The sequence below is a fragment of the Dendroctonus ponderosae genome, unplaced genomic scaffold, assembly GCF_020466585.1.
Source record: "Dendroctonus ponderosae isolate FM_Combo_2020 unplaced genomic scaffold, Dpon_F_20191213v2 Dpon_F_20191213_1, whole genome shotgun sequence".
Classification (NCBI taxonomy): Eukaryota; Metazoa; Arthropoda; class Insecta; order Coleoptera; family Curculionidae; genus Dendroctonus; species Dendroctonus ponderosae.
Window position 1 is genome coordinate 39,547,149 of NW_026017110.1, and position 20,536 is coordinate 39,567,684.

A 20,536-nucleotide genomic window follows, 5' to 3' on the forward strand; every position below is an offset into this window, starting at 1 on the left:
CTTGATAAGAGTGGATAATAAGGATATTACACAGGCACTAGCTTGTTTGGAGTTAACCATTCAAATGTTTGGTGTTGTATGGATTATTTATGTAAACACAAAACCCCGCAGAATTAGAGGTTATGAGAACTGGTTGACATTTCGTCAACAAATCTTGTTGAATTTACCGTTTATCCTCGTCTATCTTATTGTCAGTCTGTATAATTTCATGGTTACCGGAGTTTTAAATAATTACGAAGCAACAGGTATTTGCGCAATGTTAATTAGGCAGATTACCTTGAAAAACATTGCTGCCGTATTTCCGATATAGTTTTTTGCAAATTTCTCAAAGTTTTTAATAACAATTAATTTCTTTGACTATTTTTTCTGCACTCCTATAACAGCGCCAGACAACACCTCCAGGGGAATGACGCCAATTTTGAATCACCCTGTATACTAACTAATCAAAAACCCGCAGTAAAAGGAAAATGTCTCAGTCCTAAATTACTTTAACACCGGTAGCGATTACAGGTTTATAAGAGCAAAAATTGAAATCCATTCTAAATCATAACGCAAAAAGACAAACAAGATCCCAATGTTTTCAGTGGAGGAATTAATTCGAGAAAACATGCAAACATACCTGACCTCAGCAGTAAGTTGTCTAAGAAAGATCAATTAAACCAGAGGGACATAAACCAACTGAAAACTAAAATAAAAACGGATATGAAAACATCCACGAAAAGACATGTTCCTCATATAGAAAAATCCAGACAAACAAAAATTAGTAAAGAATCGAAAGACCTTATCGACAAAAGAAGAAAAGTTATTAAAGGCACCCGCGAACATAAAGAGCTGAATAAAATTATAAAGACGAAAACCGGAGATGATCTGAGATACTACAACACAGAACTACTAAATAACTAAAATATGTAAGTTCTCCAGGCGATTAACACAAAGGGACGACCCAGAATACAGCAATTAAAGGGCACCAATGGAAACACCCCAGAAAAAAAGTGATCTAATAAATATTTCCGATAATTTTTACAGTACATTATATCAAGAAACGATTCCAAAACCACCGAAGACAGACAATGAAAAAAATCTTAATTTTGGATCCGAAGAATTGCCCGTCACCATAGAAGAAATACAATTAGCTCTATCACAAATGAAGAAAAACAGAGTACCAGGAGGTGATAGTCTTACAAGTGAAATGATGCAGCTGGGCGGAACTGTAGCATCTCCCTCTGAGTTATCAAAATCCTCATCAGCAAGTTTTCATTCCAGAAACATGGCAGAACGTTCAAGTGATTCTATGACACAAAAAAGGAGATAAGGTAAAAATACAAAATCTCATAAGTCTACTTCCACATCTATACAACTTGCTGACAAGGATTATAACAAATAGACTTACCAAGAAATCAGATGATTACCAACCTCCTAAACAGGCTGGATTCCGTAAAGGCTTTAGTGCAATTGAACCGATTCAGTTAATCCGATTCTTAGTAGAAAAATGCATACATCTTGCTTTCATTAACTATAATAAGGCGTTCGACTTCGTAGAACTATGGACTATCTTGAAAGCCTTAAATAATGCAAGAGTTGATTCGAGATATAAAGAACTATTGAACAATATGCATAATAACGCAACATCAATAATAAAAATAGCAGAAGATACAGAAACTAATAAATTCTAATATAAATGGGAGCTAGACAGGGTGACACCATCTCTCAAAAGTTGTTAACTCTTGCACTAGAAGACGTTTTGAAGACACTGGAATTGGACACAAATAAATTGCGGGAAATAGTTAAACCATCTTTGCTTTGCGGATTATGTTGTGGTTATTAGTCAAGATGTCGGTGAATTACAGGAAATGCTGGAAGAGCTCAGAATGGTATCCCAAAAAAAGGCTAATCATAAACCTAAGTAAAACAAAAATCATGACTTCAGTTGACAATATTGTTGTGCGCCTCGGTAATCAGGTCATAGAAAAAGTTGAAGATTGCGTTTACCTGGGACATATTATTAAGTTGGGTAAGGAAAACCAAACTGCCTAAATTAATAGACGAATCCGAGAAGCATGGGCAGCTACAAGTAAACAGTCACACATACTAAATAATAGAAATAGCGCAATGAACTTTAAAAGAAAAGTGTTCAATATCTGTATACTCCCCGTTATGACTTACGGTGTAGAAACAGCTACGCTTACTATCAAATCAGCTAATACACTTAGAACAACGCAAAAGGCGCTAGGACTAAGTCTTAGGGACATTCCATCGAGTCGAGGACGAGTCCATTACCAAGTCGAGGATGTCATAGCACGTACAGTCCAGTTAAAATGGAGCTGGGTTGGACACGTCGCCCGCCAGAATGAATCAAAGTGGACAAATCGCATAATGCAGTGGAGACCACGACTGCACAAGAGAAGTGTTGGTAGGCCCCAGAAACGGCTGGATGATGTCAAAGATACGGTTGGTAGAGTTGAGCATAAAATAGCACAAGACAAAGTAGCATGGAATCTGGCAGGGGGGGCCTATGTCCAAGAGTGGACTACGAAGGGCTGTTAAAAGGAAATTCTTTTTGTGAATCAATATTTGTTGAAAAAACAAGGCATTAGTGGATGTCTAAAATTATTGAATGAAATCTAGAATTGCTAAAAAAACTGGAGTATTAAAATTTAAAGAAAGCTTATCATCAATATAAAAGTCCATGTTGGCTCATATTCTTACTTATGCCTCCGAAATATAGGTAATAACCGATAGTAAGCACAATGATAACATCGCTTAATTTTATATTTTATATCTGGATATCTACATACCCACATTCAGTTAATTGTAATAATTGTGATCTACCACGAATTAGTGATTATATTACTCACAGGCTATTCCTGCTACTTAACTGCAGTAAACATTAAGCCACCCAACTTCACTTCATTTGTTTAATTTGGTAATCTTGGGTCCTTAATGTGCGCTTTGGTAATATTTGCCAACTCGGCACGTGCAAAAGCAGATACGTGTATGCTAAGGTGCTTATATGACGTTAGTTAAGTGCGAAACTGTCGACAAACGGTCTGTAAGTGTCTTTTTGGCTGACATCATATTAACCGTTTAGTTTAAGTAGGCTTTAATCTACTGGATTAGTTTTCCTTAATTTTGCTCTATTAGTGCCCTTAATTTATAAATGAAGCTTAAACGTTGATGTAATTAGTTGGCCAAGTTTACCTTAAAAGTGAATTCAAATTGCCGAAAATTGTTTGAAATATTGAATTATTTATGAGAAGAATCTTAATAATCCCAATAAAGTCACTAGCGCTAGATTCATTAAATTTCTTAGATTAACAAAGAAAATCTGGTGGTAGTAAAATGTGTATTTAAAGAGTATGGGTAACCTCCGGTTGTTATATTAAAATTTTCGCCGGATTCCCTTAAGCTGAGACTAAATAATAGAAATATTTTCTTCGATATTTTAATATCAAGGGGAATTTTATTGCTCAGACCCTCGAAGGCATTCAGGTAGATTTGTAGCTTTATTTGTTTTAGGTATGTATTATTAGAATTTGAACAACAGTTTACAGAGCCAGAGTTTGGACCAAAAAAAAATTAAACACAGAAAAAACTATTCACGGCGCTCTTGCTCCATATTAAAAGCAACTATTTTAGCTGTGTGTTCTGACATTAAAAACTTTTTAACTCATGTATAGAGTTTTGCGACTAGATAAATTTCGCAGTTTGTATTGTGGAAGTTACAAGTTCTATCATCATCTTCCTTTTTAAATAATGGAAAGCAACGTTGTGAACATTAAGTGTTAATAGTCCAGGAGCCTTACAGATTGGCATTGCTCTAACGTGACATAACTATTGAAACTATTGAAATCGCTCGGGAATGGTATACTTATATAAAAAATCGAGGTGGTCCAGCTTGAAAAGATGTGCTATTTGCATAAACAACAAAAAAGTGAGAAAAAAGCGAGAGAAAAGAAAATCGCGTTTTTTTTGCGAAACAATCAGGTATAACTCGGTAAGTATGCATTTTCGACAAAAAATGCAGACTTATAAATGTGTTCGGTATGAAATGTCCTACAAGACAGAGTTGGTGCAATATCCGTAGTTTGAAACGTTCGCTGCAAAATGCTCGAAGTGCAAAAAAGTAGGTAAACCCAAGGAAATTTTAAATTATTTAGTTAACGATGAAAAAATAAGCCAATCGCGCCAATTTTTTGCTTTTTTTGACTTTTTTGTTGTTTGTGCAAATAGTACACCTTTTCAAGCTGGCGCTCGTAGATAATTTCAATAGGGTTCATTCCCGAGCGATTCCAATAGTTATCTAAGTTACATCACGTTAGAGTCATATTTGAATTATTTCGTCGTAATTCTCTTGGCCTATAAGGCATATATAAAAATATGGTTTAAGAATTTTAATAATATGACTAATAACGCAGTTTTGTACTCCAGTTTCTGCATTGGAATTACTAGGAAAGCTGTATGAATCTGTTTTTACCTTTCTCAAGTCAATTCGAGTCCTTGCAGAAAACTGAAACATTTAAAACACATCGGTGGATGTAACCGTTTCTGAGCAGTCCCTACATAAAGGTTACGACCCATTCTGCGATAATAATTAACTTGCTGGAAATGCTTCCAGATATCTATACAATTGTACATATGAATATCATCAGTTTCTAGAATGCGACAGAAGTACATCTTAGAACCTACATCTGTTCTTAAGAGATTTTATAACGTAAAGTGAGTAAAATATGGTAGCTAATCAATCCAAATTACTCGACTGTGTGAATGTTGGACATTCCGTTAAAATGAAGCTGTAGGTCTATGTGCCCCAAGTGGACTTCAATCATTTCACAAAACGATCACTTGTTGAAGCGTTAATATTTCAAGCTTATACTCATCCGCTAATTGGGCGCGATACGTTTCGCTAGCGGCGTGCATGGATAATAAATGGCTATAAAGTGGCCAGCCATTGTTCGTAATAACTAGGACTCTCGTTGAAACACAATTTAATTTACGAGGGTTCGGCCGTTACCTCATCTTTGCGAAAACTGATTACTGTGACTGACCGCCCGCCATTACGGTGTCCAGTGTCTTGTGACGACAGTGGTAATTGTTTCCTGGACGAAGGTTATATTGTACCCTTGAGATATAATTAGTGAATAATTATTGTTCGGTTTGAATTGGAGGAAGAGGTCTTGCAACATGGAATTTTGATAAAAGAAACTGGATGCCAAATGCATCATAATTATTCCTGGATAATTTCCTTCGAGACTCCAGATCGTATCTAAATGAAACAGAATATTTCTCTAATTTCTCCTTTTCTCCGAGTCAATGTCTTTGATTGCTTCCTTTCGTTATTTCTCGCCTATTCTTAAATTATGGTTAAGAGCAAATTGAAAAAAAAGTTTAAATTATTATTCAAATAAAAAATCTGAGAGAATCAAACATTTTGTTTGTCAAAAGTATAAATTGTGTTGAAAATACCAACATTAGCCCGAAAGAGCAGATATTTGGCTGCATAACGCCGTTTTATGATTTTAAGGTCAAGCTCAAACTGCAATAGCAGAAGAGCGTAAAAGCACGGTTTCCTAAGCGGCTACCGCCATTGGATTTTTAAAATATTTTTTTATATTTATTTAATGTAAAATAATATTTTACAAAATTCGACTAAAAGAGCTTCATAAGATTAAACAAGACATATGAAGTACCACTAGAACTACAAACAAAATGTAAGTTAATCAGGTTAGCCGTTAACAAGTTTTGATGCAACAACCACTAACCAGTCCAACTCATAGTTCTTAAGGTTCTTAAATGCTGTCTGAAATTTTACAGGGTGCGTTATTTTTATTACAAATCTCATCTTCGCCAAGGAGGGATTTCTTAACTCCCACAACAGTAATATATAAGATGACAATAACGTTGATGGTACTTGATCCCCGAACTTCCAACATAACTTCGGAATCAACATGTGAGCTGGTATTCTTGATGATCATTTAGTTTGACCATTTCTGTCTCATTCCACCTCCTTAATTTTACCGCTCCATTGACTTAGATTTTTGTGAGAATAAATTCGTTAGTCAGGTATGGCTAAACCAATATAACGCCAGCATAATAATAGCGGAACTTTTACAATTGCAACTTAAACTAATGACGGTGAAAAATTGATTTGGTGACCACTAAGTAATATGGAGACCAGTTGCCTGCCTATGCCACAAATGAAAAACCAACGCCTGGTCCTAGAGCAGACAAATATTAACCTTTAGGCCTGCCAAGCAATTTCATAATATGTAATTAAATAATTCGATTCTCTTTTTTTTTATTTGATAAACAACTTTCAATAACATCACTTTGGGCAAATCGCATCATCCGTTTACAAGACTTTTAAGGCTTATAGGCATAATAGAAGCTCAAGCTTGGGTTCAATTGAACAATCGGAACATGAGCTCAGGCTCGAGCTTAACAGTCGGCTAAACTTGCGCTGTACAAGCCAACATTGAACAAATTTCGTAGTTTCCAAATTCACACTTGAACCTGTTTTGACCTCCGGTTTAATTTGAAATGAGATTGAACTAGTGTTGTGCAAACCGTTCTTAAATGATTCATGAGTCATTAGCTGAGCTTCAGTTCTGGTCAACGGTCACCCTTAGAGCCTTTTCACACGAGCCACTCTGCAGCGCTTCTTAGTGGCGCTGCTGATAAACGCACTTCAACATTGTACCAGCCACTCTGCAGCGCTTCTCGCTGGTACTGCTGAGATAACCTGAAGCAGAGTGAAGTTGCTCGTGTGAACGCCAGCATTTAAACCAATGTATCGCTATCAGTAGCCCTTCTTTTTGAAGCGCTTCTGGGCGGTAGTCAACCACTGAACGCCACAGAAGCGCTGCTAAATCGGTCGTCCGGCCTTGGTCGCGCCCGTGTGAATAGCTTCATGTACATCAATGTATGTTCAAATCGCGCTTCTCGGCAGCGCCACTGAGAAGCGCTGCAGAGTGGCCCGTGCGAAACGGCTCTTAATGAGAAACTGGTATATTGATCAAAATATACAATCTCAACAATTGAAAAATATGTCTTCAAGTTTAATCAGCTTCTCTGTTTTATCTTCAAAGATTTCTTACTAGAGACTAAGGTCATTACATTTTTCAATTCGACAGTAAATGTGACTACTAAGTTTCGTCAACTTCTTATTCATAAGACATTACAACCTTTTGAAAATTGTAATTATACCACTTACCTTGATATACCCGTTCGAGAAGCTCAATGTTGCGGGTCACTTCTTTTTGTCCGTTCTCTTCGTCTTCTGATTCACCTTCAGAAAAGTCTGTACAGTTTCCAATGAGGTCCGACGGAGATCCCACATCAGTCTGGGTATCATTAAAAATACTGAATGACATATTATTATTTTGAAACACTTCTACATTTTCTCCTTTGCTTTTCTGAAGCTCATCGCGACCAGTCGATGGTCTCTTGTCGGAACTATTTGCATATTTGCTGTTATGTTGATTGTGAATCGTGTGGCATGCTGAGGATGGTCGTATGACAGAAACTTGTGGATCTACATTGAAAATTGGTTGGCTGATGTGACTTATCTCCACTAGAAAAAAAATAATTACTAGAAGTAAAATCATGCAAAGAACTCAATAGAAACATATTATCAAAAAGATATCTGCTTTTTTAACATTTTTTAATTTGTTTGAAACTTCTTTTCCCTATTTTATATTTGCTGGTTGTATGTGCTCTGTAGCATGTTTGTATATTGTCATCAAATTATTTTTGCTAACAGTAACGAGCAAAGCTCATATTAAATTAAAATAATAAACAGATTTTAAAACAGATGTTCAAAATAATAATTGTGAAAAGTTTAATTATTAATTTTTATGGCAAACAAATGGTACGTGTAAAACTCAACATTCTTAAGAAGATCTTCTGAGTTTCAACTATTAGGGGAATGCCAACAGAAACAATAATATCGTTTTCTAATTAACATAAATAATAAGAAGAAGCTTATGCTCTATTAAAAATTCTACAATGTATTATTAATTTCTACATTTTATCATCTTTAAATACATTCTTCAAGCATATTTACTATTGGGTACACAGATAATTCAATCCGAAAACAACGACTACCAGGCTAGAAAATTTCGGATAGAGAATGTCGACTTCATTTCGAACACAATTTTAAATCAATTCGATATAAAACTGAAAAAAATCAGATAATCATATTATTCGTTCATAATTAAATCACTGGATGCAAAAATCGGAGAAAAAACTATAATTTAATATATGAAAAAAGCTAACATTGTAGTAGACATTCGCGGCACTTCTGTTAGACGACTAAGTGTATTCTTAATACCAATATTTTTCAACCGGTAATATATTGTCCAATTCACATGCGTTGAGGTAAAAATGTGCAAATAGTTGGTGTTATAATAAATATTATTATTATAATTTAACAAAATATTTAAAAATGTTTGCTTTTTTGTTTGAATTTTAATATTTGCTGTTTTTAGTCATACATTCATGATCGTACAAAACAAAATATTAGAATATTCATTCATGAGAATGACTTATCTGCACTAGAAAAAAAAGGAAAATCGTGCAAAGAACTCAATAGAAACATATGATCAAAAAGATATCTGCTTTTTTAACATTTTTTAATTTGTTAGAAACTTATTTTCCCTATTTCATATTTGCTGGTTGCATGTGCTCTGTAGTATGTTTGTATATTGTCATCAAATTATTTTTGCTAACAGTAACGAGCAAAGCTTATATTAAATTAAAAGAATAAACAGACTTTAAAACAGATGTTCAAAATAATAATTGTGAAAAGTTTAATAGTTAATTTTTATGGTAAAAAAATGGTATTCAAACGAATGATTGTTTGAGTTGTATTCCTGCAACTCTAAGCTAAGGCAAGGTTTTCAATCTCAAACAGCACTTCGCCATGAAACAGAAAAATATGCAAAAAAAAAAATTCTTATAATTTTATGCTCGCGTCTTATCTCAAGACATTGAATTTGCCCTTAGTTTGCAGCTTACTACAAAAGACATTTAATACATGTGTCTATACGAAATAAAATAGCCCTCAGCATATTGTCGCATTTTGTCAATAACCTCATAGGTAATGAACGTGCATAATGGAACAAGGGAATTCTTTCAGACAGCTGCAGGTATGCTGGATTAATCAGAGCTAATTTAAGAACATTAACTCCAACCCGTATATCCAATTCACACAGAGACATATTATAGGGGCACCGGGATAAGATCTTTACCTTCTAAACAAATGTTATTCATTTACCTTTAATAGGGTTACCGTTAACGCACCAGTTTATGTCGTGATCTGATAAATAATTTACTAAAATTAGAAGCATCATTTTGAATTATCAAGATACTGGCACATTTAGCGAAATAGTCAATTACCCCCATTGTAGCAGATACAGACACACTGTTATTTCTAAAATAATTTTTGAAAGTCGGTATGGATGGACCTCCATTTTGAAAAATATATGAGTTATTTAAAAACCAATATCAGCAACAGGAAACTGGTCAAAACACTGAATATTGTATAAAGTACATTCGATGGCAATAATGAAGGAAAACAAAATAGAAACGCTCCACAAAGGTTTTAGGAGTATTTTCTTGATTGATACTTGTACCTATATCAATTTGTAAGCAATAACAGCGATTTTATTCCGAAAGTTTCGAATAATATTGCCATTAAAATAAAATACGACCTCCCGGAAATAAAACGTGAAATCTTTATAGACTGTAGATGCACATAACCTTATTATATGGCAGAAAAATGAAGATCTTTTATCCCTGTTCGTAGCCAATTGCTCTTGGGTAAAGTAAACGTAATAGACTCGGCGAGAATTGATAGCCGAACTAAAGGTGAAAAGCGATTGTGATCCCACGCTAAACTTAAAGAAAGATTGGATTCGTGCTTGGGAATTTATATTTGTGATGATATAAAGGTGGAAATGGACATTTATGGAGGTGGCTTGGCTATTGGATATCTGCAAGAAAATGTTTATAGATATTTTATATGAATTCCGCTATTCTTCTTTCAATTACTTAACTTTCTGTCTAATCTGTCTTCTTTAAATTGCTTCTTAATCCTCATAAACGTACTTTAATTTATAATTGTTTTTATAGTAATGAAATTATGATAACAATTCTAAATGTTTTAGTACTTTAGTATGGTGTCTTACATTCAAAATGTTAAATTCATTTAAGTTCATTTTAGCAGCTATTTACATTTTCAAAGTAGACCTTTTAAGGTAATCTAAACATGAATTTTTATTGTTAACATACAGTGTGAGTTTTTTCGATGACCAGTACCAGAATTATAGTTTTGAATGCTCTACTCAAAACAAATTTTATTTTTCTAAAATTTGACAGCTGCTAAGAGATATTTGGGAAAACTTATTTATGGTAAATTTTTAAATTACTCCTAGTTTCGTTGATAGTCATTTGACAGGAAAACATTAAATAGAAAACTTGTAGAAAACTGAATTCCAAACAAAATGACGTAAGACATTTCTCCAAAATAATTGTAACTTTTGACATATGAAACAAATTTAAGTTGTTTTAAATGACGACCATACTTGATCATTGCTTTACCGAATAGAATATTTTATTACGATTTATGTGATATTTCACATCGTTAGGATTTTTTCGAAAATAAAGCGTCTGCGAACAATTTATTCTTTTTAATTTAGTTGATCTGAGTTCATGGAAACTAGTATAAGACATTGTTTGTCATTTGTCATTCATAAGAATTGTTTCTATATTTATGTCTTATACTATTTTCCATGGCTAACTTCGATCAACTAAATTGAAAAGGTATAAATTGTTCGCAGACACTTTATTTTCGAGAAAAACCTAATGATGTGATATATCACAGAACTCGTAATAAAACGCTCTCTTCGGTAAAGTATGGTTGCCATTTAAAAAAACTCAAATTTGTGTCAAATATCAACAATGACAGTTATTTTGGAGAAATACCTTATGCCATTTTGTTTGGAATTTAATTTCTTACCAGTTTTGTATTTAATGTGTTCCTGTCAAATTAATACCAACGGAACTAGGAGTAATTTAAAAATTTTCCATAATTAAGTTTTTCCCAAATATCTCTTGACAGCTGTCAAATTGTAGAAAAATTAAATTGGATTTGAGTATAGCATTCAAAACTACAATTCTTTGTCCATTTGATCTTTTTCGTAACTGCTCTAGTTCTGAATATCCCTGTACTAGTAATTGAAAAAACTCACCCTGTATATATTATCCGGCCCCGCGGGTTTCCGTGTATAGTTAAATTATTCTACTAAAGTATGTTTCCTTTAATAGTTCTTTTCTTCGCCTTATGGCATACCCCGTCTAACCGCATTAAGTACGTTTAGGTACTTCAACCGTTCTAAATATCAGTTGCAGTTGAACCTATTCAGAGCAGTTTTGCAAGTCGCAGTTGAATCAATTTCACATAACAATTAACTTCTAAACGACTACTAATACAGCCTATCGCCAATAAAATGTTGATCGCAGATGGTAGCAAAACGTAGATCGAGAAAGTATCGAACTTATCCTTAGTTTTCATACGGATTTCTTGAAAACCAATGCATTATAGTATGTTCAGTGAGGACAGTAGTAAAGGAAGTAGAGGAAGTATTTGCTCTTATTAATAAACTCTCTGCTTGTCGAAGGATTTGCCTTAGTTTCTTTTAAATAACTGATTGAAAGTATTATGTCTTCGACCCATTCCCTTGCTTGAATATTAATTTAGTGGAAAGCAACAGCTTTTTATTGAGTAAAGCGCGAATATATTATTTTGAAGGCACACTATTCTGAGAAAAAAATGTGCTCCTCAGCATGTACTCCCTCTACTGTTTTGACCTGGTAGAAATTCAATTGTCTTCAGTGGACAGATGAATCCTGTTTGAGCTACGTGAAATGGTTCAGTTGTATAAGTTGATGTGCGTGAGGACGGAAATCATCACCTTCTTAAACTATAGCCGTGTCCCACCTCACGCACATTCAACTATGCGACTGAACGATTTCACGTAGTTCAAACATAATGCATCCGCTGACAAAACACATATGAATCTTTACCAGAACAAAATAAATGGAATGTATGCTGAGAATAACTTTTTTTTCATTTTCCATTCAGTTGAAATAAAATTATAATAGAACCAGTTCTTATTCTACACAGCAGAGAGTAAATATAAGATTTTGAATGTAGGAAAAATTCAACGAACTTTAAGAGCATCATATTTGTATTATTTACATAAAAAGTTGACATCATATCCTGTAATATAAAAGTGTTTCTATAAATACCCCATTTGCAGCAAATAAAAAATATAGCCCTTGAATCTGACTGCCGTGAATCAGTGAAAAAGCATAAATACGATACATAAAAGTGAAATATGAATATGTGCGATGTAAGGGATAATAGGGCGCCCCCTATATGTCTAGCTTGCACCGTTTCGAGCCGCAAATATAACAGTAAAACTATATTGGCTAAAATGATTGAACTACTTTCACTGAGTCAACGTGAAACGTGAAGGGTAAAGGAAATTGCAATTGCATTTAGCGGACACAAATATCGTAGTAACTTTTACTAATATAAATTAAGTAATCAAGTTAAGCATCACTATTTAGTCCTCCATCTATGAACCATAACAAACACACAAAGTTTATATTTATTGCCAAAAATTATCAAAACTGTCAATAGTTTTCTGAAGAATAGATCAATACCAAGCGAAAACCTACTGCTGGCAACTCTCAGTTTAAAAAAATTATTGGCACAAATTGCGCAAGTTGAAATTTACTTAAATTTTTTAAACGATCGATATGCCACTGAACTGAAACCGTATCAACTTTTTTAATTTTGATAGTCTGCCATTTGAAAGTCAATAATATATCTAACTCCAATTCAACTGAACAGGAGCTCTTGACAGTTGAAACTATACAGTTTCAAAACATCGAAAAAGCAGTTGAATTAAATTTCGTTTTTCGTTTCGATTTCAGTCGTGGTTTACCGGTTTTTAACTACGTTAACTACTGATTTTTAACAACGTTTAAGTTCTACATTGTCCCAAGATGAAATCAGATCGAATTATCGTGATTTTCAACGGACTTGTTCTCTAAAAAAATTGCCGTATTTTTATCATATCTGAGCAAGAAAGAAACAACAATTCACTTTTGAAACAATGAAATCCCTTTTCACGATATACTAATAAATAAAACTTTAACGTTTTAATCAAAATTAAAACAAAGTCAAAGTGAACCTATTACAAACCCTTTTATTAGATTTATCCCGGAGATTTCAGATAGACTTAAACGAGTAGGTGAGAAATTCAATATTAGAACTTCAAAACTGAAAATAAAATTAGAAGCAAAATTTCAAAAACAAAACTTTATGACCAAATTGAAAATAGAAACAACGTGATATACAATATTCTTTGCCAATGTGATATACTTTATAAAACGGAAACCCCAAGTCCATTAAATAATATAAATAAAGAACACCAATCATTAATAAATGGGCATAAAATTTCATAGATTACATATTTGGTAGCATCCGGTTCATAATTGTCATGAAAATCAATAGAAAGTTTCAATCATTTTAGCAAAAAAACCATCAACAAAAAACCTTAACCGAAAGAAAGTGCATTTATTTTACTAAATCAAGATAATTGTGTTGCTCTATGTTCATTTAATTTAAACCATACATGGGTACCCATGCCAAAACATGCACCTGAATTAACTTTTTCTTAAACAATGGGATCTAAATCAGAGACAAAAAATTTTCAATTTGCTGAAAAACAAAAACTTTGAAACGAAGTACCTAAGGAAAACGTTTTCAAAATCAGTAGTCCTTGTATAGTACCTACGTTGTAGACTTAAAAGTGGTAAGCCTATGAAAGAAGAAAGCGGAAATTTATTTAACTTAAGAAATTATCTTTAGTGTCCCTATCGGATGACTGGTTTTTTAACTGGTGTTACTGCTGTATTATAGTTAACTGTGCCTACACAACGACAGTGCCAGCCAACTGTCGGAACTGGCTTAAAAGTATCATGGCAACTTCATTAATACTTTGCAACTTCGTCCAAAAATAGGAACATTTCAAACTGGTTACGTTTCCTCCTTTAAAATACATCATAAAATTCATTTACAAGATAAAATGTAGATCTTTATTTCGGTGTAAAACTGAAAACTGACCCTGATATTAGATGCCAAGTTTTGGCATTCTAGGCATGTTCAAGTCATTAATCTATTGCATATTAATTTTTCTAAAGTATCTTGTGTATAACACATGTATTTTGAACTCGAATTTTGAACAGAAAAGATTTGTCTGCAATGTCAAACATTTAAAAAAATCCCAGAAGTAAATGTTACAGTGCGATGACGGACTGATAGAATAATCGTTGTCACTCTGAGACGGAGATAGTTCTGATTGATGACTCCGCTATCTGGGCGATGTCCGGCACATGACGGCGGCATATTGAGACTTCCTTCCTGACCGCCGAATCGCCGTAATGCGACTTAATGGTCGGGGTCATCTGCTCTCCTGCTTTCAATTCATTTGGAAATTTTATTGATCCTAAGAGGTAATAAAAGGTTAATGACATTTATTTTATTATAGGTATAAAGTTCCCTTTCGAATGTGATAGCTATTTGATTAGCTCAAAGGTCCCCGATATGGTGCAATATGCGGCAAATCACACTGCAAATTTATTGCAGCTGATACTATGGAGTTGGACAGGCACTCATAATATTGTTAAAATAAGTTATATGTTTGATATAAAATTGAGAACAATAGCTGAGTTGTCGCAAACAACTTCGATCAATGTGTATTAATTTGCATCCGGCGTCTAGCATGAGTACTTAGTTAATCGATGTCCAGCAGACATCAATAATTATATTAATTTGCTAATATTTCCACTGTTTGTTAACGGTAAGCTTTTTAACTATAGTTTAATTAAGCAAAGTTTGCACTAAATAAACCTTATCTTCATTCTAAGAAAATTAAATACGTTTTAAAAATACGATCGCCGACTTGAATCAATTTTTCTAGATGTCTAAATTGTAATAACTCCAATCAAAATGCGAACATTTTTACCATCAGACATCAATATTTGTATATAGTCACAAGAACAACTTAAAAAGACATGAAATTAAAATTATGAGCTGGTTGCATGATGGAAGTTTGTTATGTGCTCTACAAATATTTCGACAGATACGTAATGAGACTAAATATATATCTTAATTTAGAGAAAGAACATTCATTAGTTCACGTTTAGTAATCATCTTCAAAAATTAAGAGAATGAAATTCATAAATTATATTGAATATTATTATATGGTTGGCGTTAAATTTTAGTCAATAAATAAGTTAGCGCTAATGCAAAATTTCAATTTTATTTAGATTTGTCAGAACGACTATGTTTGTAAAATTCCAAAACAATAAAGCGACAACTGTATATTTATAATATTTATAATACCTGCATTAGGTTGACTTAATAAGATGAAAATCACTCAATCCATAATAGCGCGGTGCTCGTAATGACGGAGGGTAAGTTTGAGGCTTTGAGACACAGAAATTCGTCATTTCAAAATAGATGCAAATCCTCAGGTTTGTCCTCATATTTAATTTACACCCTTAGTAATTACGTGGTTGATACTCATATTTGGAGAAAAACCACTTTCAATATTGATCAATTTCGGGTTTAAAAAAAGTTTCAATATTTAATGCAGAATCTATGAAGGGTCATTTGTCTTTCCTTTCATCATAAAATGAAATTGCTTTTGTTGGGGCATTATAAATTTGGCAAGGAGAGACGACTAATGTAACGAAATAAATCCGCTTGATAAATACGCGCATCGAAGAAACACCTCCTAGAAGTTTTCCGTTCAATGAAAGCCGGCTAAGAAATTGTTTTGGAGAACGAATAAATAACGAAAAATACCCCGTCACTTATAAACACTGTATTGAGCAAATAAAAGAATAATAAATCACCTTCCATTTTATTCTCGCTTTAATTCCATCCACTAAGCAGTCAATACGCCAGAAAGGCGTATATTTGTTTCGTTAATTGAACGACTTTTATGACTCTATTGCAGAGCCTCTAACGGTCAAAACCACTCGACTTTCTTGTGAGGTTGATTAAATAATTCAAATTGCATTTTATTAATTCCATTATCTTGAACCACATTTTCCTCATATTGGGCAGTGGGATAATTGTCACTTTAGTAGATACAAGACCGGTGTAGCTTATTTGGTAAACTTTATTTTCAATAAATTAAGGTAACTGATTTTTTGCTATAATTTTCATTCCTTTGCGGACTGGAAATTTTTAACAGTACTTGGATCCGGTGTCCTGGTTTTGGTTACTGTTCAATTTAATAACGACGTTGAGTAACGTTCTTTTCATCTTCCGTTTTTTATTTATTTAACTATATGGCCAGATGAAATAGTAACATCTGCTGTTTAATGTTCAACTTCGAGTTTTAACTACTTACCACATTTTTGAGTCAATTTTCAGATTTTGGGACTAATATTGCTCTCATTGGTTTAAGCTGTGTACATTTAAAACATAATAAAATATGTGTCCCAGCGTCTTTAGAAAGAATCAATCCCGTAAAGGATCATTACAACCCGATTGGTGGATTGCGAGAAAACGAAATTTGGAATTCCGCCAACTTTTGAGAGGAGCGTTAATTTTATGCGAAGTGTATTTTGTTGCATATATAATTCACTGTTTTTGAATAATAATACAGAAAGTGGCCGGTGGTGAATGATAAACATTTTGCAGATGTTTCAAAGCATGCAGAAAAACTACTCGGTTCTACGATAATGTCATACGTGGACCAGAAGATGTGTCGTCGAACAGTATTATTAACTAAAATATCCAACGGCTTTTGTCTTTGTTGAGTTTTTGTAAATAACTAAATCTCATCGATCAAATAACCAGCTTATATGAGAACGGCTCACTAAATAAACTATGTTTTTTTCTACCTAAACTGTAACCCAGGAATTGCAGTTGTAAATTCAATGGAAGAAAATAATACCAGCATCATCAGTATTGGTTAAATGAGCATACTGTTATAAACAAATCAACTGTTTACAAATCAAGTTTGGGAATCCTTTAACTAGGTGAGTAGCCAACATTAAAAAAAAATATCTGCAAGTCGCTCCATTTGCAATTATTTAGACTGCATTTGCTACCGAACCGAACCAGATCTTCCACCACATTTTTTTATTGCGCATACTAAATGTTGTTTAACTTTAGGAGGTCAATATTAGGAAGAAAAGAATTTGAAATATGTGGGAAAAGGAAATCCATACCCACTGTTGAAATAACTCGTTGTAAGTACATGCCGCATTGGAAACGGCTACCTGATTGCTATTCTAGAATTGGCATCACAAGCAAAGAAATCCTTTTTGCCGTACAGTCCTCATGTCAGTTGGTTATAATAGGAATACAACTGACCCATGAAAGATAATAATAATATCATTCAACTAACATAAATAAAAGCTATTATTTATTAGTATATTAACTTTCTCGGGCGGTATAAAACAATTGTAAGCAATATTAAGTAAATTGAGAACTTAAACGACGATAACGAAATCTAAAGTCATATACAAAATTCTTCAATGCCGAACCAGGACTGAAATATAATTTTAAATTATAAGGTATTTTCCAAACATCCAAAAGGCTTTAAATTAACTATTAACAATTGTTAACTGTTCGAGATTCAAATAATTGTTTTTTTCGATTATGTGTCGAGCTTAATAAAATGAAATATCCCATAACAGGCCGTCAACATAACACATAAATTGCAGTGCTTCCCTGAACGAAATCGTAACCATTTTACACCCTTACTTAATTTAATAAGCAGAGTGCCCCGAAATTAATCTGATATATAGACCTGGTAAATGGTCCGGACTTTTCCGGGGTTCTTCGAAAGCTTACCACTTACATCGACAGGCTTGCAAAACGTCATTCTGTCAGCACGTCGTTTCAGATTAAGCGTAACAAAAGGTCTGTTGTGACAAATATTCGTTACTGGATTAGAATAACAGGGAAGTTTACAAAACGCCAATATATCAAAATATTTACGTATTTGCATATTGAGACGTGGAACTAGGTTACACGGATACTTCCCACAATAAAATTAGCATTACACAAATAAATGACATCGGAACAAAACAGGTGGCTCAACTACGCACGGATTTATAACAAAAATAAACAAGTTAGATCGCTTAATTTAGAAGAAACTGCGACATTAGGTACCAACATATTGAAGACCTTTAACAGACTAAATTGAAAAAAATATATTATTTACGATTTTAATGCTTGAAACTCCAATTTACAAAACATTATCATGAATCAGTATTACCGAGCATCAAAACGGCCGCTTTATTTCGACTATTACATGTACATTTTACTTAAAAAAGCTTTTTAGTGAACGATAGCTATGAAGTAAGTCGTTAAATCCATCACATCAAAGACTATATTCAAAAGACCCAATGTCCAAAAATATAAATATCAAACCAAAGCACCAGTATCTGTGCAACTTTATGAATAATACAGAGGTAAAGCAACAAAATTGTGTATGTGTGCCATATGGACAGAACGGCTTCAATATAAAATCATTGCAAACCCAGAGGAAAGACATCAGGAGTGACCGACAATAAACCTTTGTCCAAGTGCACTATCCCCGTTATCCTACATAAAGATGCGAACACACGAACACAGGGAAACAGTCTTTTATCGTGCAGGATATGGAATAATATTCTCTATTCTGGCAGCGAGAATATTATTTTTTGGTGTATTTTAGAAAACAATTTCAGGTAGGTCTACTAGCAAAGTTACACTCTTGTAGTTAAAGTATGCAGTTCGAAGTGTGTAAATTTGCCGCAAACTAATCGAAAAAAAATATATGTATAATATGTAATATTTGATTGATTATTGATTGACTGATTCCCAACAACTCAAACATGTAGACGTTCTATATAATGCGAATGTGTAAAATGGCAGTGAATTCTTCATAATTTTTCAGGTCATTAAATTCAGGCTTCATTTGACTAAATGCAGAGTCTACTACTCCCTACGGAGTAAACTCCTTTATTTTGGAAGTTCTAAATTTTCTGATTAATTGATTAACAAAATGAAATCTTCGCAGTAATAGATATTCAGAAAATATGAAAATTAAATTAGCGAATAATATTTTGAGAAGAGACGGTATAAGGCTAAATTTTGTAATAAGTAATTTTTTGAACTCGCTCTAATGAGATCCTTAATATTGTCGTAAATTGACTTATATTACTTTAAACTAGTTCTGACCGTGACTAAATAAATACTGTCTAATGTTAGTTAAGTTTTGTTTAATAGAAAATTTTGCGCAAATAAAATATGTATTTTAGTTTGATATCCAATTAGTTCAAAAACTCACTAGACGTTTCAATGTGAAATATCTCGAAAACGGTGAGAGATATCGATTTTAAACAAGTGCACATATTTTGTTTATAAAATATCGTGGAATGTGATTTTACCAACCGTATGACGATATTTGAAACGCCGAAAAAGTTCTGATGACTTAAATGGCTCCAGACTATTGCCGCTAGCGCCCTAGAAACAACAAGCCAACCAATAGAGAATTTAAATTTACCGATCTAAAAAATCCTCAAACACAATTTTTTGAGGTTCTAGTAAAACTGAAATCTATTCAGAAAAGGCTAAATTTGTATTTACACTTAACACTGTATCTCGGAATCTATTAACTTTCGGATAAGACAAATTTTCCTGAAACGCAATGTTTTTGCCCAAGCAATATGTCACTGAATTTTTGGACATTAGTTGAGAACCACTCGGTTTATTCAAAAAATCCATTATTAATTTAAGACTCACGGATATACAGGGTGTCCCGTATATCCGTGATATATATATGTCCGAGAATGGTACGATGTATTTTGGTAAAACTCGTTGTGACTTTGTTCTTGTGTAAGACTCATATTTTGATGAAACAACTGAGTTCAGCCGTTTGGACAAGTAATGAATTCTTGAGTGTCGTAGTACAAAGACTACCAGAACTTGTTATTTGGTGGATGGAATCAATAATTTTTTTTGGTTGACGCACTAACCATTTATGCACAATTTTGTGCTCTTAGTAAAATCTTGTGGCATTCATAGTTTTTGCGGAAAAAAAATGTGTCTGTTTTCTTGCTACTTAACAATGTTCGACATCAATACATACACGCGTACGCTTTCACGTAAGTTGTCTTCGCAAAACCCTAATACTTTGACCATGTTCACTTCTTCATTAGAAAAGGTCATTCGAAAGGAATTTGTAAGATTGACTGACAATTCATTTATGCCTCGTATCACTATATTTGCAGTTAACGTCTTACATTGTTAAGTGGCCAAAAAACATAAATATTTTTTTTTCGCAAATACTATAAATGCTAATTATAAAACTTTATTTAACGAAACCGTTTTTAAAAAGCTTTATTTAATTTTAACAGCGAATAAGCTTACTACTTAATTCCACAAGGTGGT

The 20,536-nt window shown here is 33.3% G+C and overlaps 1 protein-coding gene across 1 annotated transcript in view; it reads right to left on the reverse strand.

The window, feature by feature from the left end:
- LOC109532999 (zinc finger protein 1) overlaps positions 1 to 20,536 on the reverse strand; it is a 416,629-nt gene that overhangs the window by 209,276 nt on the left and 186,817 nt on the right. The window contains exon 2 of the mRNA XM_048661204.1: positions 7,211 to 7,570. Coding sequence (XP_048517161.1) covers positions 7,211 to 7,570 — 360 coding nt within the window. The remainder of the gene's footprint in view (positions 1 to 7,210; positions 7,571 to 20,536) is intronic.